The sequence below is a fragment of the Nerophis lumbriciformis genome, linkage group LG07 (genome assembly GCF_033978685.3).
Source record: "Nerophis lumbriciformis linkage group LG07, RoL_Nlum_v2.1, whole genome shotgun sequence".
NCBI lineage: Eukaryota > Metazoa > Chordata > Actinopteri > Syngnathiformes > Syngnathidae > Nerophis > Nerophis lumbriciformis.
Genome location: NC_084554.2, coordinates 507,353 through 525,653, shown reverse-complemented (window position 1 = coordinate 525,653; position 18,301 = coordinate 507,353). Strand labels below are relative to the sequence as shown.

Here is an 18,301-nt window from a genome sequence, read left to right as displayed (position 1 = left end):
GTCGCACGGCTCATGGTCTCCTGGGTGGGACACCTCACAATCTGTCCAATCACAGGTGTTGAATAGCAACCATCCAACAGGGGGTGGAGTTAGTGACGTAGGTGGACCAATCACATGCTTTTCCTTCCCACACGAGGAAGTTGAAGTTTGGTGGCGCCAAAAGTAAAAGGTGTGGTAATATGTTTATGTTTGACTCTACAGGAGAGGGACAAGCGGTAGAAAATGGATGATTTATCTGGCCTTCAGCAGGCAAGTGTCAAGGTAAAGTTCTGTATTTGCTGCTTCAGGTGTTTTGTCCAAAGAGTCCATTGGACGAGGATTATTTGTGTCAGAGCACACGTGACGTCATACACCCTCACTTGTACAGTATAGTGGTACTAGTGTGACGTCATACACCCTCACTTGTACAGTATAGTGGCACTAGTGCAGTAATTCTCAAACTTTTTTTGTCATCCCCCACTTTGGGGAGTTTTCAAGCCCCACCTGCCCACATCGCCCCAACAGAGCGCTAATGCCAAGCTTTAACATTTTCAAATGTATTGAATATCAAGTTGTATACATTCAAACTCAATAACATAAAATAACATCAAGTTCAATAATAAATACAATAACTGTGCAGCTGTGGTATAACTTGCATCAAGTTCAATAATAAATAAAATAACTTCCATCAAGTTCAATAAATAAAACAAAAGTGTTATAACTTGCATCAAGTTCAATAATAAATCAAAAAAAGTGTTATAACTTGCATCAAGTTCAATAATAAATCAAATAAAAGTGTTATAACTTGCATCAAGTTCAATAATAAATCAAATAACTTGCATCAAGTTCAATAATAAATCAAAAAAGTGTTATAACTAGCATCAAGTCCAATAATAAATAAAACAAAAGTGTTATAACTTGCATCAAGTTCAATAATAAATCAAATAAAAGTGTTATAACTTGCATCAAGTTCAATAATAAATCAAATAACTTGCATCAAGTTCAATAATAAATCAAAAAAGTGTTATAACTTGCATCAAGTTCAATAATAAATCAAATAAAAGTGTTATAACTTGCATCAAGTTCAATAATAAATCAAATAACTTGCATCAAGTTCAATAATAAATCAAAAAAGTGTTATAACTTGCATCAAGTTCAATAATAAATCAAAAAAGTGTTATAACTTGCATCAAGTTCAATAATAAATAAAACAAAAGTGTTATGACTTGCATCAAGTTCAATAATAAATCACAAATGTGTTATAACTTGCATCAAGTTCAATAATAAATCAAATAAAAGTGTTATAACTTGCATCAAGTTCAATAATAAATCAAATAAAAGTGTTATAACTTGCATCAAGTTCAATAATAAATCAAATAACTTGCATCAAGTTCAATAATAAATCAAAAAAGTGTTATAACTTGCATCAAGTTCAATAATAAATCAAAAAAGTGTTATAACTTGCATCAAGTTCAATAATAAATAAAACAAAAGTGTTATAACTTGCATCAAGTTCAATAATAAATCAAAAATGTGTTATAACTTGCATCAAGTTCAATAATAAATCAAATAAAAGTGTTATAACTTGCATCAAGTTCAATAATAAATCAAATAAAAGTGTTATAACTTGCATCAAGTTCAATAATAAATCAAATAACTTGCATCAAGTTCAATAATAAATACAATAAAAGTGCCACTTTGCAATCTTTGCAACAAAAAAAAGGAGGAGCTATGCATTTGGCAAGACAGGGCAAGTGACAGCACTTTCCCCCAGGAGAGCCACCTTGCTTCACTGTGAAACAGCACGGCTGTATGATCAGCTCCCATTTCCTCACACAGTGCAGAGAACAGTCGCGCTTTCAGTGGTCGTGTTTTGATCAAATTGACCGCGCTCACAACATCTGTTAAAACCTCATTGAGTTCGGGGCTGAGCTGCCTTGACGCGAGTGCTTCCCGGTGAATGACACAGTGTGTGCCCGTCACATTTTTGTTTCTCTGCAGGTGCTGGCTCGACGACCTTTGAGGTGTGAGTCACAAATGTATATATTTGTGTAATTATGATCCACACATTAGCCTGCTACCCATCCGCGCGAAAGTTTGTTCCGCTTAGCCCCGCCCCCATTAGTTACTGTTGCTATGTCTGTCAAACTTTCGCTCGTACCGAGAAATATAAAGCCTACAGTAAAAATAAGTACCGGTAATTTCCATTTATTTATATAGCGGATTTCACAGACAGAATCACAAAGTGATTTACAGTGTGTATAGAAAATGAAAGCATAGTAAAAAAAAATAATCTAAGAATATAATAATTAAAAAAACATTTTTAAAGTGAAATTTCCTCCCGTTACTCGCGCCCCACCTGTCATGTCTCTATTCCCCACCAGTGGGGCGCGCCCCACACTTTGAGAAACACTGCACTAGTGTGACGTCATACACCCTCACTTGTACAGTATAGTGGTACTTAGTGTGATGTCATACACCCTCACTTGTACAGTATAGTGGTACTAGTGTAGTATCACGCTACTAAAGTACCGCTTCTCCATATTTCATTTTATTTTTTAACGGGCATGACATTGCTGCTTTTAGGAGCAGAGGAGCATGTTGGGCAGCGCACACACACAGAGTACTTACAAGCAGACACAGTGTGTAGACAGAAAAGGGAGAATGGACGCATTTTGGTGTAAAAAGTCAAGATAAAGGTGAAGTTATAACACTGAAACACCCTCAGGAAGAGCTGCTTTAAGACATGGCTAACATCCATCCACAGTGTTTTAGCTACTTCTAAATCACTAATCCCTGTCTCCATGGTGACAAATCTAGTAAGTTTCTTACAAGTAACATTATCACTGGAGGACAAGGAATAGCTAAACATGCTTCACTACACACTTCACACTGAGGGTGGCCGTATAAACAACATTAACACTGTTACAAATATGCGCCACACTGTGAACCCACACCAAACAAGAATGACAAACACATTTCGGGAGAACATCCGCACCGTAACACAACATAAACACAACAGAACAAATACCCAGAATCCCTTGCAGCACTAACTCTTCCGGGACGCTACAATATATGGGAACCAGCCTAGTTGCTCCAGTCAAACACAACATTTAGTGTTTATGTGTGAGTAATGAATGGAGGATCCATCAAGTCTGAAGATGATGATGATGAAGTAGTTTGAGAAGAATCATTGAGTTTAGAATACTGTACTTTTTACACGTGACTAAAAGTCCTACTGAAGCTTGTTAAAATAAATGTTGTGATGGTTCATCAAATAAAACCTTTCTTACGAACCCTAACCCTTATTGTGGTTAGAAGTCACCAGCAGCATCTTCGTCTTCAGGTGAGTCTTCATCTCAACAGGAACAACATCCCAATGACAGCAGACATTGTACAGTAAGTGATGTTTTACTTTGTTTGTTGCCTCTCATGAAGTCTGCAGTGAGTAATAATCACTCATGCTGTTGAAATTAATGTACCGTGTCTGCTTAAAATGATCAACATACATAATTATTACATGTTATTATGAATGTTACTACATGACATATATACTTACATCATGTATATATTACATGTTATTATGAATGTTACTACATGACATATATACTTACATCATGTATATATTACATGTTATTATGAATGTTACTACATGACATATATACTTACATCATGTATATATTACATGTTATTATGAATGTTACTACATGACATATATACTTACATCATGTATATATTACATGTTATTATGAATGTTACTACATGACATACATACTTACATCATGTATATATTACATGTTATTATGAATGTTACTACATGACATATATACTTACATCATGTGTATATTACATGTTATTATGAATGTTACTACATGACAAATATACTTACATCATGTATATATTACATGTTATTATGAATGTTACTACATGACATATATACTTACATCATGTATATATGACATGTTATTATGAATGTTACTACATGACATATATACTTACATCATGTATATATTACATGTTATTATGAATGTTACTACATGACATATATACTTACATCATGTATATATTACATGTTATTATGAATGTCACTACATGACATATATACTTACATCATGTATATATTACATGTTATTATGAATGTTACTACATGACATATATGCTTACATCATGTATATATTACATGTTATTTTGAATGTTACTACATGACATATATACTTACATCATGTATATATTACATGTTATTATGAATGTTACTAGATGACATATATACTTACATCATGTATATATGACATGTTATTATGAATGTTACTATTTTGTGTTACTTGTGTATCAACATAAAAAAGGGAGCGGCCCCCCTGCCTCCAACAGGCCCTGGCCCCACCCCTCCTCTTCCTGGCCCCACCCCTCTTCTTCACCAGTCTGCACACCTTCATCATCATCATCATCATCATCGTGTCCAAGCGAGAGAAGAGCACCTCCCCCCTCCTCCCCCTCCTGCCAACATGGATGCTGCCTGCATGTAACTCAAGTCTGCGCACACGCAAGGTAAGCTAGCATCTGTCACGTGTACCGCCAACATAACATCCATCATCCAGCCTTCATCCATCCTGCATCCTCCATCCTTCCATCCTCCATCCTCCATCCTGCATCTTCCAACCATCCATCCTCCATCCTTCACTCCTGCATCCTTTCATCCACCCGTCCTCCATCCTTCCATCCTTTTATCCTGCATCCTTTCATCCTTCCATCCTCCATCCTTTCTCTCGAGCACCTTTTTGCTGACGTGGATGATTGTCTGCTTGACATAATACTAAATATTTACATTCATGTTATGTAGTACTGTAAGCAGTAACATATTTACATTCATGTTATGTAGTACTGTAAGCAGTAACATAGTAATATTTACATTCATGTTATGTAGTACTGTAAGCAGTAACATATTTACATTCATGTTATGTAGTACTGTAAGCAGTAACATATAGTCATATTTACATTCATGTTATGTAGTATTTGTAGTATTGTGGGCAGTAACATACTACATATTAATGATATATATTATGTATTTATATATAGGTATTATGTGAAATAATATTCAGTGTTATGTGAATTAATAATTAGTATTATGTGAAATAATATTCGGTATTATGTGAAATAATATTCGGTATTATGTGAAATAATATTTAGTATTATGTGAAATAATATTCGGTATTATGTGAAATAATATTTAGTATTATGTGAAATAATATTCGGTATTATGTGAAATAATATTTGCTATTATTTGAAATAATATTCAGTATTATGTGAAATAATATTTAGTATTATCTGAAATAATATTCAGTATTATCTGAAATAATATTCAGTATTATGTGAAATAATATTTGCTATTATTTGAAATAATATTTGCTCTTATTTGAAATAATATTTGCTATTATTTGAAATAATATTCAGTACTATCTGAAATAATAGTCAGTTTTATGTGAAATAATATTTAGTATTATGTGAAATAATATTCAGTATTATGTGAAATAATATTTAGTATTATCTGAAATAATATTCAGTATTATCTGAAATAATATTCAGTATTATGTGAAATAATATTCGGTATTATGTGAAATAATATTCAGTTTTATGTGAATAATATTCAGTATTATGTGAAATAATATTCAGTATTATGTGAAATAATATTCAGTATTATGTGAAATAATATTTGGTATTATGAGAAATAATATTCGGTATTATGTGAAATAATATTTGCTATTATTTGAAATAATATTCAGTATTATGTGAAATAATATTCAGTACTATCTGAAATAATAGTCAGTTTTATGTGAAATAATATTCAGTATTATGTGAAATAATATTTAGTATTATGTGAAATAATATTCAGTATTATGTGAAATAATATTTAGTATTATCTGAAATAATATTCAGTATTATGTGAAATAATATTCAGTATTTTGTGAAATAATATTCAGTATTATGTGAAATAATATTCAGTATTATGTGAAATAATATTCAGTATTATGTGAAATAATATTTAGTATTATGTGAAATAATATTTGGTATTATGTGAAATAATATTCAGTATCATGTGAAATAATATTTGCTATTATTTGAAATAATATTTGCTATTATTTGAAATAATATTCAGTATTATGTGAAATAATATTCAGTATTATGTGAAATAATATTTAGTATTATGTGAAATAATATTCAGTATTATGTGAAATAATATTTGGTATTATGTGAAATAATATTCAGTATCATGTGAAATAATATTTGCTATTATTTGAAATAATATTCAGTATTATGTGAAATAATATTCAGTATTTTGTGAAATAATATTCAGTATTATGTGAAATAATATTCAGTATTATGTGAAATAATATTCAGTATTATGTGAAATAATATTCAGTAACATGTGAAATAATATTTGCTATTATTTGAAATAATATTCCATCCATCCATCCATCTTCTTCCGCTTATCCAAGGTCGGGTCGCGGGTATGTGAAATAATATTCAGTATTATGTGAAATAATATTCAGTTTTATGTGAATAATATTCAGTATTATGTGAAATAATATTCAGTATTATGTGAAATAATATTTAGTATTATGTGAAATAATATTCAGTTTTATGTGAATAATATTCAGTATTATGTGAAATAATATTCAGTATTATGTGAAATAATATTTAGTATTATGTGAAATAATATTTGCTATTATTTGAAATAATATTCAGTATTATGTGAAATAATATTCAGTATTATCTGAAATAATATTCAGTTTTATGTGAAATAATATTCAGTATTATGTGAAATAATATTCGGCATTATTTGAAATAATATTCAGTATTATGTGAAATAATATTCAGTATTATGTGAAATAATATTTAGTGTTATGTGAAATAATATTCAGTATTATGTGAAATAATATTCAGTTTTATGTGAATAATATTCAGTATTATGTGAAATAATATTCAGTATTATGTGAAATAATATTTAGTATTATGTGAAATAATATTCAGTTTTATGTGAATAATATTCAGTATTATGTGAAATAATATTCAGTATTATGTGAAATAATATTTAGTATTATGTGAAATAATATTTGCTATTATTTGAAATAATATTCAGTATTATGTGAAATAATATTCAGTATTATGTGAAATAATATTCAGTATTATGTGAAATAATATTTAGTGTTATGTGAAATAATATTCAGTATTATGTGAAATAATATTCAGTATTATGTGAAATAATATTCAGTATCATGTGAAATAATATTTGCTATTATTTGAAATAATATTTGCTATTATTTGAAATAATATTCAGTATTATGTGAAATAATATTCAGTATTATGTGAAATAATATTTAGTATTATGTGAAATAATATTCAGTATTATGTGAAATAATATTCGGTATTATGTGAAATAATATTCAGTATTATGTGAAATAATATTCAGTATCATGTGAAATAATATTTGCTATTATTTGAAATAATATTCAGTATTACGGGAAATAATATTCAGTATTATGTGAAATAATATTTAGTATTATGTGAAATAATATTCAGTATTATGTGAAATAATATTCGGTATTATGTGAAATAATATTCAGTATTATGTGAAATAATATTCAGTATCATGTGGAATAATATTTGCTATTGTTTGAAATAATATTCAGTATTATGTGAAATAATATTCAGTATTATGTGAAATAATATTTAGTATTATGTGAAATAGTATTCAGTTTTATGTGAATAATATTCAGTATTATGTGAAATAATATTTGGTATTATGAGAAATAATATTCGGTATTATGTGAAATAATATTTGCTATTATTTGAAATAATATTCAGTATTATGTGAAATAATATTCAGTACTATCTGAAATAATAGTCAGTTTTATGTGAAATAATATTCAGTATTATGTGAAATAATATTCAGTATTATGTGAAATAATATTCAGTATTATGTTAAATAATATTTGCTATTATCTGACATAATATTCAGTATTATGTGAAATAATATTCAGTATTATGTGAAATAATATTTAGTATTATGTGAAATAATATTCAGTTTTATGTGAAATAATATTCAGTATTATGTGAAATAATATTCAGTATTATGTGAAATAATATTCAGTATTATGTTAAATAATATTTGCTATTATCTGACATAATATTCAGTATTATGTGAAATAATATTCAGTATTATGTGAAATAATATTTAGTATTATGTGAAATAATATTCAGTATTATTTGAAATAATATCCAATATTATGTGAAATAATATTTGCTATTATGTGAAATAATATTTGCTATGGTGTGAAAGAATATTCAATATTATGTGGATATTATTTTTATAATAAAGAATAATAAAAAGTTATTAGTTTTCTAAGAAGGACTGCAGACTGTGATTGACAAGCTCCTCCCCCTTATGTCACAACAGCACCCAGGATAGGTCCTCTCACGCAGTACTACAGGGTTCAAATCCATAACCTGGAAGATCTAGTTTTTTGTTTCACCTCCATCATAGTTCACTGATTACATTTGTATATCAGCAAAAATCGAGAAGGTCCTGGGTTTGATGATGTGTGAAGTTTGCAAACTAGCCAAAATGCTAGCAAGCTAATGATAGCATATATATTTGAACCCAGTACTACTGAGTGCGATGCAGCAGTCTGAACCATTGACCTATCCTGGGTGTTGTTGAGACGAGAGTCTGTCTCATTCACTAATGTCATGGTGACACCTGTCGTAGTAAACTGAGATTGAGGTGAAACAAAATGTTGAACCTAAGTTACATATCAAACCAAATGAGACTTGAACCCAGTACCCCTGTATTGGGAGCCCACAGTGTCGACCATTGACCTATCCTGGGTCCCTTTGATTGATGGTTTTTGCTCATATACAAATGTAATCATTAAACTACGATAGAGGTGAAACAAAACACTAGATCTTCCAAGGTATGGATTTGAACCCAGTACTACTGAGTGCAAGGCAGCATTCTAAACCATTGACCTATTTGGGGTGTTGTTGAGACAAGAGTCTGTCTCATTCACTAATGTCATGGTGACACCTGTCGTAGTAAACCAAGTTTGAGGTGAAACAAAACATAGAACCAACTAGGACTCGAACCCAGTACCCCTGTGTTAGGAGCCCACAGTGTTGACCATTGACCTATCAAGACTTGATTTTTGCTGATATACAAATGTAATCAGTGAACTATGATGGAGGTGAAACAAAAAACTAGATCTTCCAAGTTATGGATTGAACCCAGTAGTACTGAGTGAGAGGCAGCAGTCTGAACCATGGACCTATCTTGGGTGTTGTTGAGACATAAGGGAGAGGAGCTTGTCAATCACAGTCTGCAGTCCTTCTTAGAGAACTAATAACTTATTATTATTCTTTATATAAGAATACTATCCACATAATACTAAATATTATTTCACATAATACTGAATATTATTTCACATAATACTGAATATTATTTCACATAAGGGTTAAGGTCTGCCTGAATGCAGCTGGGATAGGCTCCAGCATCCCCCACAACCCCATAAAGGACAAACGGTACAAAATGGATGGATAGAATATTTAATATAATACTGAATAATATTTCACAAAATACTGAATATTATGTGTGTGAATGGGTGAAAGTGGAAATAGTGTCAAAGCGCTTTGAGTCCCTTGGCAGTAGAAAAGCATAAGTATAACCCATTTAACACGAATAACTCATTCAACAAGAATAACCCATTTTACAAGAATAACCGATTTACAAAGAATAACCCATTTAACAAGTATAACCCATTTAAGAAGAATAACCCATTCAACAAGAATAACCTATTTATAACCCTTTTAACAAGTATAACCCTTTTAACAAGAATAACCCATTTAACAAGTACAACCCATTTAACAAGTATAACCCATTTAACAAGAGTAACCCATTTAACAAGTATAACCCATTTAAGAAGAATAACCCGTTTAACATGAATAACTAATTTAACAAGAATAACCCATTTTACAAGAATAACCCATTTAAAAAGTATAACCCATTTAACAAACATAACCCATTTAACAAGAATAACCCATTAAACAAGTATAACCCATTTAAGAAGAATAACCCATTCAACAAGAATAACGCATTTAATAAGTATAACCCATTCAACAAGAATAACCCATTCAACAAGAATAGCCCATTCAAAAAGAAGAACCCATTTAACAAGTATTACCCATTTAACAAGATTAACCCATTTAACAAGTATAACCAATTTAAGAAGAATAACCCGTTTAACACGAATAACTAATTTAACAAGAATAACCCATTTTACAAGAATAACCCATTTAAAACGTATAACCCATTTAACAAACATAACTAATTTAACAAGAATAACCCATTTTACAAGAATAACCCATTAAACAAGTATAACCCATTTAAGAAGAATAACCCATTCAACAAGAATAACCCATTTAATAAGTATAACCCATTCAACAAGAATAACCCATTCAACAAGAATAGCCCATTCAAAAATAAGAACCCATTTAACAGGTACAACCCATTTAACAAGATTAACCCATTTAACAAGTATAACCAATTTAAGAAGAATAACCCGTTTAACACGAATAACTAATTTAACAAGAATAACCCATTTTACAAGAATAACCCATTTAAAAAGTATAACCCATTTAACAAACATAACCCATTTAACAAGAATAACCCATTAAACAAGTATAACCCATTTAAGAAGAATAACCCATTCAACAAGAATAACCCATTTAATAAGTATAACCCATTCAACAAGAATAACCCATTCAACAAGAATAGCCCATTCAAAAAGAAGAACCCATTTAACAAGTATTACCCATTTAACAAAAATAACCCATTTAACAAGAATAACCCATTTAAATAGTACAACCCATTTAACAAGAATAACCAATTTAACAAGTATAACCCATTTGTATGCTAATTGCAAAGATGCATACAGAGCCACTGCCCTGCCCCACCTGGGACGGTCTGATCACAATCTGGTGCTTTTAACACCTCAATATGTTCCTGCTGTGAGGAGGCAGCACGTCTCAACAAAGTCAGTGCAGAGGCGGAACCAGGAAGTATGCCTTGCCTTGCAGGACTGTTTTGAGACCACAGACTGGGACGTACTCTGTAAGCCACACGGGACAGATATTGACAGCATCACAAACTGCATCACAGACTACCGTATTTTCCGCACCATAAGGCGCCCTGGGTTATAAGCCGCGCCTTCAATGAACGGCATATTTCAAAACTTTGTCCACCTATAAGCCGCCCCGTGTTATAAGCCGCATCTAACTGCGCTAAAGGAATGTCAAAAAAACAGTCAGATAGGTCAGTCAAACTTTAATAATATATTAAAAACCAGCGTGATGTGGGCGCGCATGGAGTCGTATATCAACATGGACGGAGCTGCGTGAAAAAAGCCACCCGGCCTCTTCGCGTAAACTTAAACTTACCTTAACCACTCGCTCATCTTTTCTTCATCCATCCCTTCGAGTTAGCTTTTATGATGACGCCGGCTGGAAAGGTCTCTTTTGGCAAGGTCTTCCTTTTGAATATCACCATGGGTGGAAGTTTCTGGCCATTAGCATGGCAAGCTAGAACCACAGTGAAGGACGACTTCTCATTCCCTGTGGTGCGAATATTCACCGTACGTGCTCCCGTTGTATCCACAGTGCGGTTCACAGGAATATCAGTTGCTGTGAAATAGTAATCCGTGTGCGGATGGAGAGATTGCGTCTTTTCATGAACCGGATCCCTGTTGCTTTGTAGGAGCCATTTTGTGGTCTTTACAGATGTAAACACACAAAGGAAATGATAATATCCGCGCCCTTTTTCTTCTTCTACGCGGGCGGGTGGTTGCTTACAGTAGAAGAAGAAGCGCTTCCTGTTCTATGGGGGCGGGTGCTTACCTTGGCGGTTGCTTGCGTAGAAGAAGAAGCGCTTCCTCTTCTACGGGGAAAAAAGATGGCGGCTGTTTACCGTAGTTGCGAGACCGAAACTTTATGAAAATGAATCTTAATATTAATCCATATATAAAGCGCACCGGGTTATAAGCCGCACTGTCAGCTTTTGAGTAAATTTGTGGTTTTTAGGTGCGGCTAATAGTGCGGAAAATACGGTACATCCATTTCTGTGAGGACTCCATCATCCCTACAAAAACTGTCCATTGTTACCCAACTAACAAGACCTGGATCACCAGCCAGCTAAAGGTGCTGCTGAATAAAAAGAAGCTAGCCTTCACATCTGGTGATCGGGACGAGTTGAGGAGGATTCAGTGGCAGCTTAAAGTTCAGCTGCAAGAAGGGAATGATGCCTACAGAAGGACGCTAGAAGCTAAACTCCAACAGAACAACACCTGTGATGTGTGGAAGGGCATGAAAACCATCACAGGCTTCAACAACAAAGCCAAACTGCTTGATGGGGGTGTAGATAGAGCCAATAGATGGGGGTGTAGATAGAGCCAATAGATGGGGGTGTAGATAGAGCCAATAGATGGAGGTGTAGATAGAGCCAATAGATGGGGGTGTAGATAGAGCCAATAGATGGGGGTGTAGATAGAGCCAATAGATGGGGGTGTAGATAGAGCCAATAGATGGGGGTGTAGATAGAGCCAATAGATGGGGGTGTAGATATAGCCAATAGTTGGGGGTGTAGATAGAGCCAATAGATGGGGGTGTAGATAGAGCCAATAGATGGGGGTGTAGATAGAGCCAATAGATGGGGGTGTAGATAGAGCCAACCAGCTGAATTTGTTTTTCAATAGATTTAGCAATGGAACCCTTACTGGCCCTCCGAGGGCCCACTACTCCTGTCCTCACACCTCCCCTGACTAACTCCTTCTCTGTTACCTGCCACCGCTGTTTCTTATCCCCTCACTGAGAAAGCCAGCCCGGTGTGTCTGACACCTGGACATGTGAGACGACAGCTGGAGAGAGTCAATCCAGCCAAGTCAGCAGGCCCTGACCGAGTCAAGCCCTGGGTCCTGAAGACTTGCGCTGCTCAGCTAACTGGGATCCTGCACGTCATCTTCAACCTGAGTCTGAAGTTAGAACGGATACCAGCGCTATGGAAAACCTCCTGCATAGTGCCGGTGCCCAAGAAGCCCATCTCATCGGGCTTGAACGACTTCAGACTTGTTGCCCTGACGTCCCAGGTCATGAAGGTCCTCGAGAGACTTGTGCTGGATCAGCTGGATCCTCTACAGTTTGCATATCAGCCCCATGTAGGAGTGGACGATGCTGTTATCTACCTGCTGCATCCTGCTCACTCTCACCTGGATGGGGGGAAGGGCACTGTGATTTCTCCAGTGCCTTTAACACCATTCAGCCAATTCTGATGAGTGACAAGTTGCTCAGGATGGGTGTCAGTTCATCCATTGGCTCCTGGATCACTGATTACTTGTCGGATACTGTGGTCAGTGGTGTAGGTGCTCCACAGGGGACCGTCCTGTCTCCTTTCCTGTTCACCCTGTACACCTCAGACTTCCAGTACAGTTCCAGGTCCTGCCACCTGCAGAAATACTCTGACGACTCTGCTGTGGTCGGGTGTATCAGAGAGGGACAGGAATTGGAGTACAGGACACTGATCGCTGACTTTGTGGAGTGGTCCCAGGCCAACCATCTGGTCCTTAATGTGGACAAGACCAAGGAGCTGGTCATCGACTTCAGGAAGAGAGTGACCCCAGTGGAGCCCATCAAGATCCAAGGCTGGGAGGTGGCAGTAGTGGAGCAGTACAAGTACCTGGGAGTCCACTTGAACAGCAGACTGGACTGGAAGGACAACTGCAAAGTTGTTTACAAGAAGGACATGAGCAGACTCTTTTTCCTGAGGAAGCTTAGGTCCTTTAATGTGTGTTGGAGATCTTTTATCAGTCTGTTGTGACCAGTGCCCTGTACTTTGCAGTGGTTTGTTGGGGGAGCAGCACCAGCAAAAGGGACTCAAACCGAATTGATAAACTGATCCGGAAAGCCCGCCAAACTATTGGCACGCAGTTGGAGGCGTTTGTGTCAGTGAGGGACAGGAGGTTATATATTGTATATATGATATAGACATAATATAATATATCAGTATATATAATATACTGTACATATATTACGTAAATATTACGTATATATGTTATATTTTATATCGCTATATTTAGTCTTTTTATACCTGCATTGTCCTTTCCATCCTTACACTTTCCATCATTGTAACTGAACTACTGTGTGGAACAATTTCCCTTGTGGATCATTAAAGTTTGTCTAAGTCTAAGTCATTTAAGAAGAATAACCCATTCAACAAGAATAACCCATTTAACAATAATTACCATACAACAAGAATAACCCATTTAACAAGAATAACCCATTTAACAAGTATAACCCATTTAACAAGAATAACCCATTTGAAACCCATTTAACAAGAATACCCAATTTAACAAGTATAACCAATTTAAGAAGAATAACCCATTTAACAAGAATAACCTATTCGACAAGAATAACCTATTCGACAAGAATAACCAATTCAAAAAGTACAACCCATTTAACAAGAATTACCCATTCGACAAGATTAACCAATTCAACAAGAATAACCCATTCAACAATAATAACCAATTCGACAAGTATAACCAATTCAACAAGTACAACCCATTTAACAAGAATAACCTATTCGACAAGAATAACCCATTCAACAAGAATAACCCATTTAACAATAATTACCATACAACAAGAATAACCCATTTAACAAGAATAACCCATTTAACAAGTATAACCCATTTAACAAGAATAACCCATTTGAAACCCATTTAACAAGAATACCCAATTTAACATGTATAACCCATTTAAGAAGAATAACCCATTTAACAAAAATAACCCATTTAACAAGAATAACCAATTCAACAAGAATAACCCATTCGACGAGAATAACCAATTCAACAAGAATAACCAATTCAACAAGAATAACCCATTCAACAATAATAACCAAATCGACAAGTATAACCAATTCAACAAGTACAACCCATTTAACAAGAATAACCTATTCGACAAGAATAACCCATTCGACAAGAATAACCAATTTAACAAGAATAACCCATTCGACAAGAATAACCTATTCGACAAGAATAACCTATTCAAAAAGTATAACCCATTTAACAAGAATAACCAATTTAACAAGAATACCCAATTTAACAAGTATAACCCATTTAACAAAAATAACCCATTTAACAAGAATAACCAATTCAACAAGAATAACCCATTCGACAAGAATAACCCATTCGACGAGAATAACCAATTCAACAAGAATAACCAATTCAACAAGAATAACCCATTCAACAATAATAACCAATTCGACAAGTACAACCAATTCAACAAGTACAACCCATTTAACAAGAATAACCTATTTGACAAGAATAACCCATTCGACAAGAATAACCAATTTAACAAGAATAACCCATTCGACAAGAATAACCTATTCGACAAGAATAACCTATTCAAAAAGTATAACCCATTTAACAAGAATAACCAATTTAACAAGAATACCCAATTTAACAAGTACAACCCATTTAAGAAGAATAACTCATTTAACAAAAATAACCCATTTAACAAGAATAACCAATTCAACAAGAATAACCCATTCGACAAGAATAACCAATTCAACAAGAATAACCAATTCAACAAGAATAACCAATTCAACAAGAATAACCCATTCAACAATAATAACCAATTCGACAAGTATAACCAATTCAACAAGTACAACCCATTTAACAAGAATAACCTATTCGACAAGAATAACCCATTCGACAAGACTAACCAATTCAACAAGTATAACCCATTCGACAAGAATAACCAATTTAACAAGAATAACCCATTCGACAAGAATAACCTATTCGACAAGAATAACCAATTCAAAAAGTACAACCCATTTAACAAGAATTACCCATTCGACAAGATTAACCCGTTTACATTTAACATATGTAAAATCAATGAAAATGGTCCTAAAAAGATGAAATAGGAAGAAATCCATGAAAATATAGATTTAAACTAACGTGAATAAAATAAATAAAGGTGTATAAAAAGTCAAAGCAAAAAGAAATGAAAAATGGTTTGAAACAGGAAATGGGGAAAAGGACTTGTTTGGACACATTGTGCACTCTTTTTGCAGACGGGGGTCACGATGAGCCAAGAGCCGGCGAGCGCCCCCAGCTGGCTGATCCCTGACCCCACAGCCTGGGCCAGCAGTGGCGGGGGTCCGACGGACAACGTCAGCACGGCGGCGAGCACCTTCCCCCCGGAGGAGTCGCTGTCGCCCCGCCAGCCGCCTCCGCCCGTCAACCCGTGGGACGTGGTCCTGTGCACGTCCGGCACCCTGATCGCCTGCGAGAACGCGCTGGTGGTCCTGGTCATCTGGCAGAACCCGGCGCTGCGAGCCCCCATGTTCCTGCTGATCGGCAGCCTGGCTCTGGCCGACCTGCTGGCCGGCTTGGGTCTGGTGCTGCACTTCACCTGCGCCTACCTGCTGCGCTCCGACTCCGCCCAGCTGCTGACCGTAGGTCTGGTGGTGGCGTCTTTCTCTGCCTCCGTCTTCAGCCTGCTGGCCATCACCATCGACCGCTACCTGTCGCTCTACTACGCGCTCACCTACAACTCGGAGCGCACGGCGGCGTTCACCTACACCATGTTGCTGCTGCTGTGGTCTCTGTCGCTGGGTCTGGGCCTGCTGCCCGTCACCGGCGTCAACTGCCTGGCGCAGGAGGCGGCGTGCAGCGTGGTGCGCCCGCTGACCAAGAACAACGTGGCCGTGCTGTCCGTCTCCTTCCTGCTGCTCTTCGGCCTCATGCTGCAGCTCTACGTGCAGATCTGCAAGATCGTCATGCGCCACGCCCACCAGATCGCCCTGCAGCACCACTTCCTGGCCGCCACGCCGCACTACGTCACCACGCGCAAGGGCGTGTCCACGCTGGCCATCATCCTGGGGACCTTCGCCGCCTGCTGGATGCCCTTCACCGTCTACTCGCTCATCGCCGACTACACCTACCCGCCGCTCTACACCTACGCCACGCTGGTGCCCGCCACCTACAACTCCGTCATCAACCCGCTCATCTACGCCTTCCGCAACCAGGAGATCCAGAAGGCGCTGTGGTTGGTGTGCTGCGGCTGCATCCCCGCCGGCGTGGCCCGCCGGGCACGGACTCCGAGTGACGTCTGACCGCGTCGACCCGACCTTTTCCGGCCTGGGGGGGCGAGTCCGCGCGGGAGTGTTGCTTGGCGATGGAGCGGACGGCCGTCATTTTTCTCGTCACCGAGGTTTTGCCTCTCTTGTCTTCCTCGCCGGATGCGGTGCATGCTGCCCCCGCCCTCCCCCGGTCTGGTGCCACGCCCCTCCGGTGCTCTGCGGGGGCTGCGTCACCATCAAAGCTTCCGCCCTCGGCGCGGCTTGCAGCTAAAAATAGATCAGCAGGTCCTCCGCACACGGAGACCAGAAAAATGGTGGATTTTTACTGGAGTCTTACGTTTGCACGTCTTTGACACACACACACACACACACACACACACACACACACACACACACACACACACACACAACCCAGGTTGTAAGAGCATGTTGTGTAGTTCTTAAAGTGACATGCACTTTATTTGGGGGATGATGACGACTATGAAGATGAAGGTGCACAAGTCTACCAAACATTGTGTGTGTGTGTGTGTGTGTGTGTGTTGCTTAGTTCTTCTTGACTTTCTAGTAAAAGCAAAAGTACACAACTGGACTCTTTCCTTCTTTCTTTCCGCCCGCCTGTCCCTCCTGTTGCCATGGAAACCCCGCCCTCAGGCAGGGAGGTGTATTGCGAGTGAGGAGACTCTTCATCCTCCATCTTTTTATTTCTCTCTGGGTCAAAGGTCAGCCTACACACATGGCTCAAAGGGACGTTCCAACACTGGCAACATGACAGGTGTGGTAATACAGGTGTCTTGTTACAGGTGTGGTATTAAAGGTGTGTTATTACATAAGGTGAAGCTTGCAGGAAGTGCTCACAATTACACTATATTCTCTAAACACACAGCAAGTATCACTTCTTGCCTCCGTCAGTCAGACCAACCGTCAGTCGGACCAATCGGCCTCCGTCAGTTGGACCAACCGTCAGTCAGACCAATCGTTGTCCTCTGTCAGTCGGACCGACCGTCAATCAGACCAATCATTGTCCTCCGTCAGTCGGACCAACCGTCAGTTGGACCAATCGTTGTCCTCCGTCAATCGGATCGACCGTCAGTTGGACCAACGGTCAGTCAAACCAACCGTCAGTCAGACCAATCGTTGTCCTCC

General features: G+C 36.6%; 1 protein-coding gene across 2 annotated transcripts; it reads left to right on the top strand.

Moving 5' to 3' along the window:
* Positions 1–117: 117 nt before the first annotated feature.
* gpr12 (G protein-coupled receptor 12) lies at positions 118–18,198 on the top strand. 2 transcript variants are annotated; one of them, XM_061965977.1, is made up of 4 exons: positions 118–261; positions 3,298–3,325; positions 4,348–4,524; positions 16,148–18,198. In XM_061965977.1, exons 1-4 carry the CDS (start codon positions 227–229, stop codon positions 17,189–17,191), a joined length of 1,284 nt encoding a protein of 427 aa, XP_061821961.1. In that variant the 5' UTR covers positions 118–226; the 3' UTR covers positions 17,192–18,198. The 2 variants fall into 2 exon arrangements, with proteins under 2 accessions (XP_061821961.1, XP_061821960.1); XM_061965976.1 differs by having other exon boundaries at positions 3,298–3,378.
* Positions 18,199–18,301: the final 103 nt, after the last annotated feature.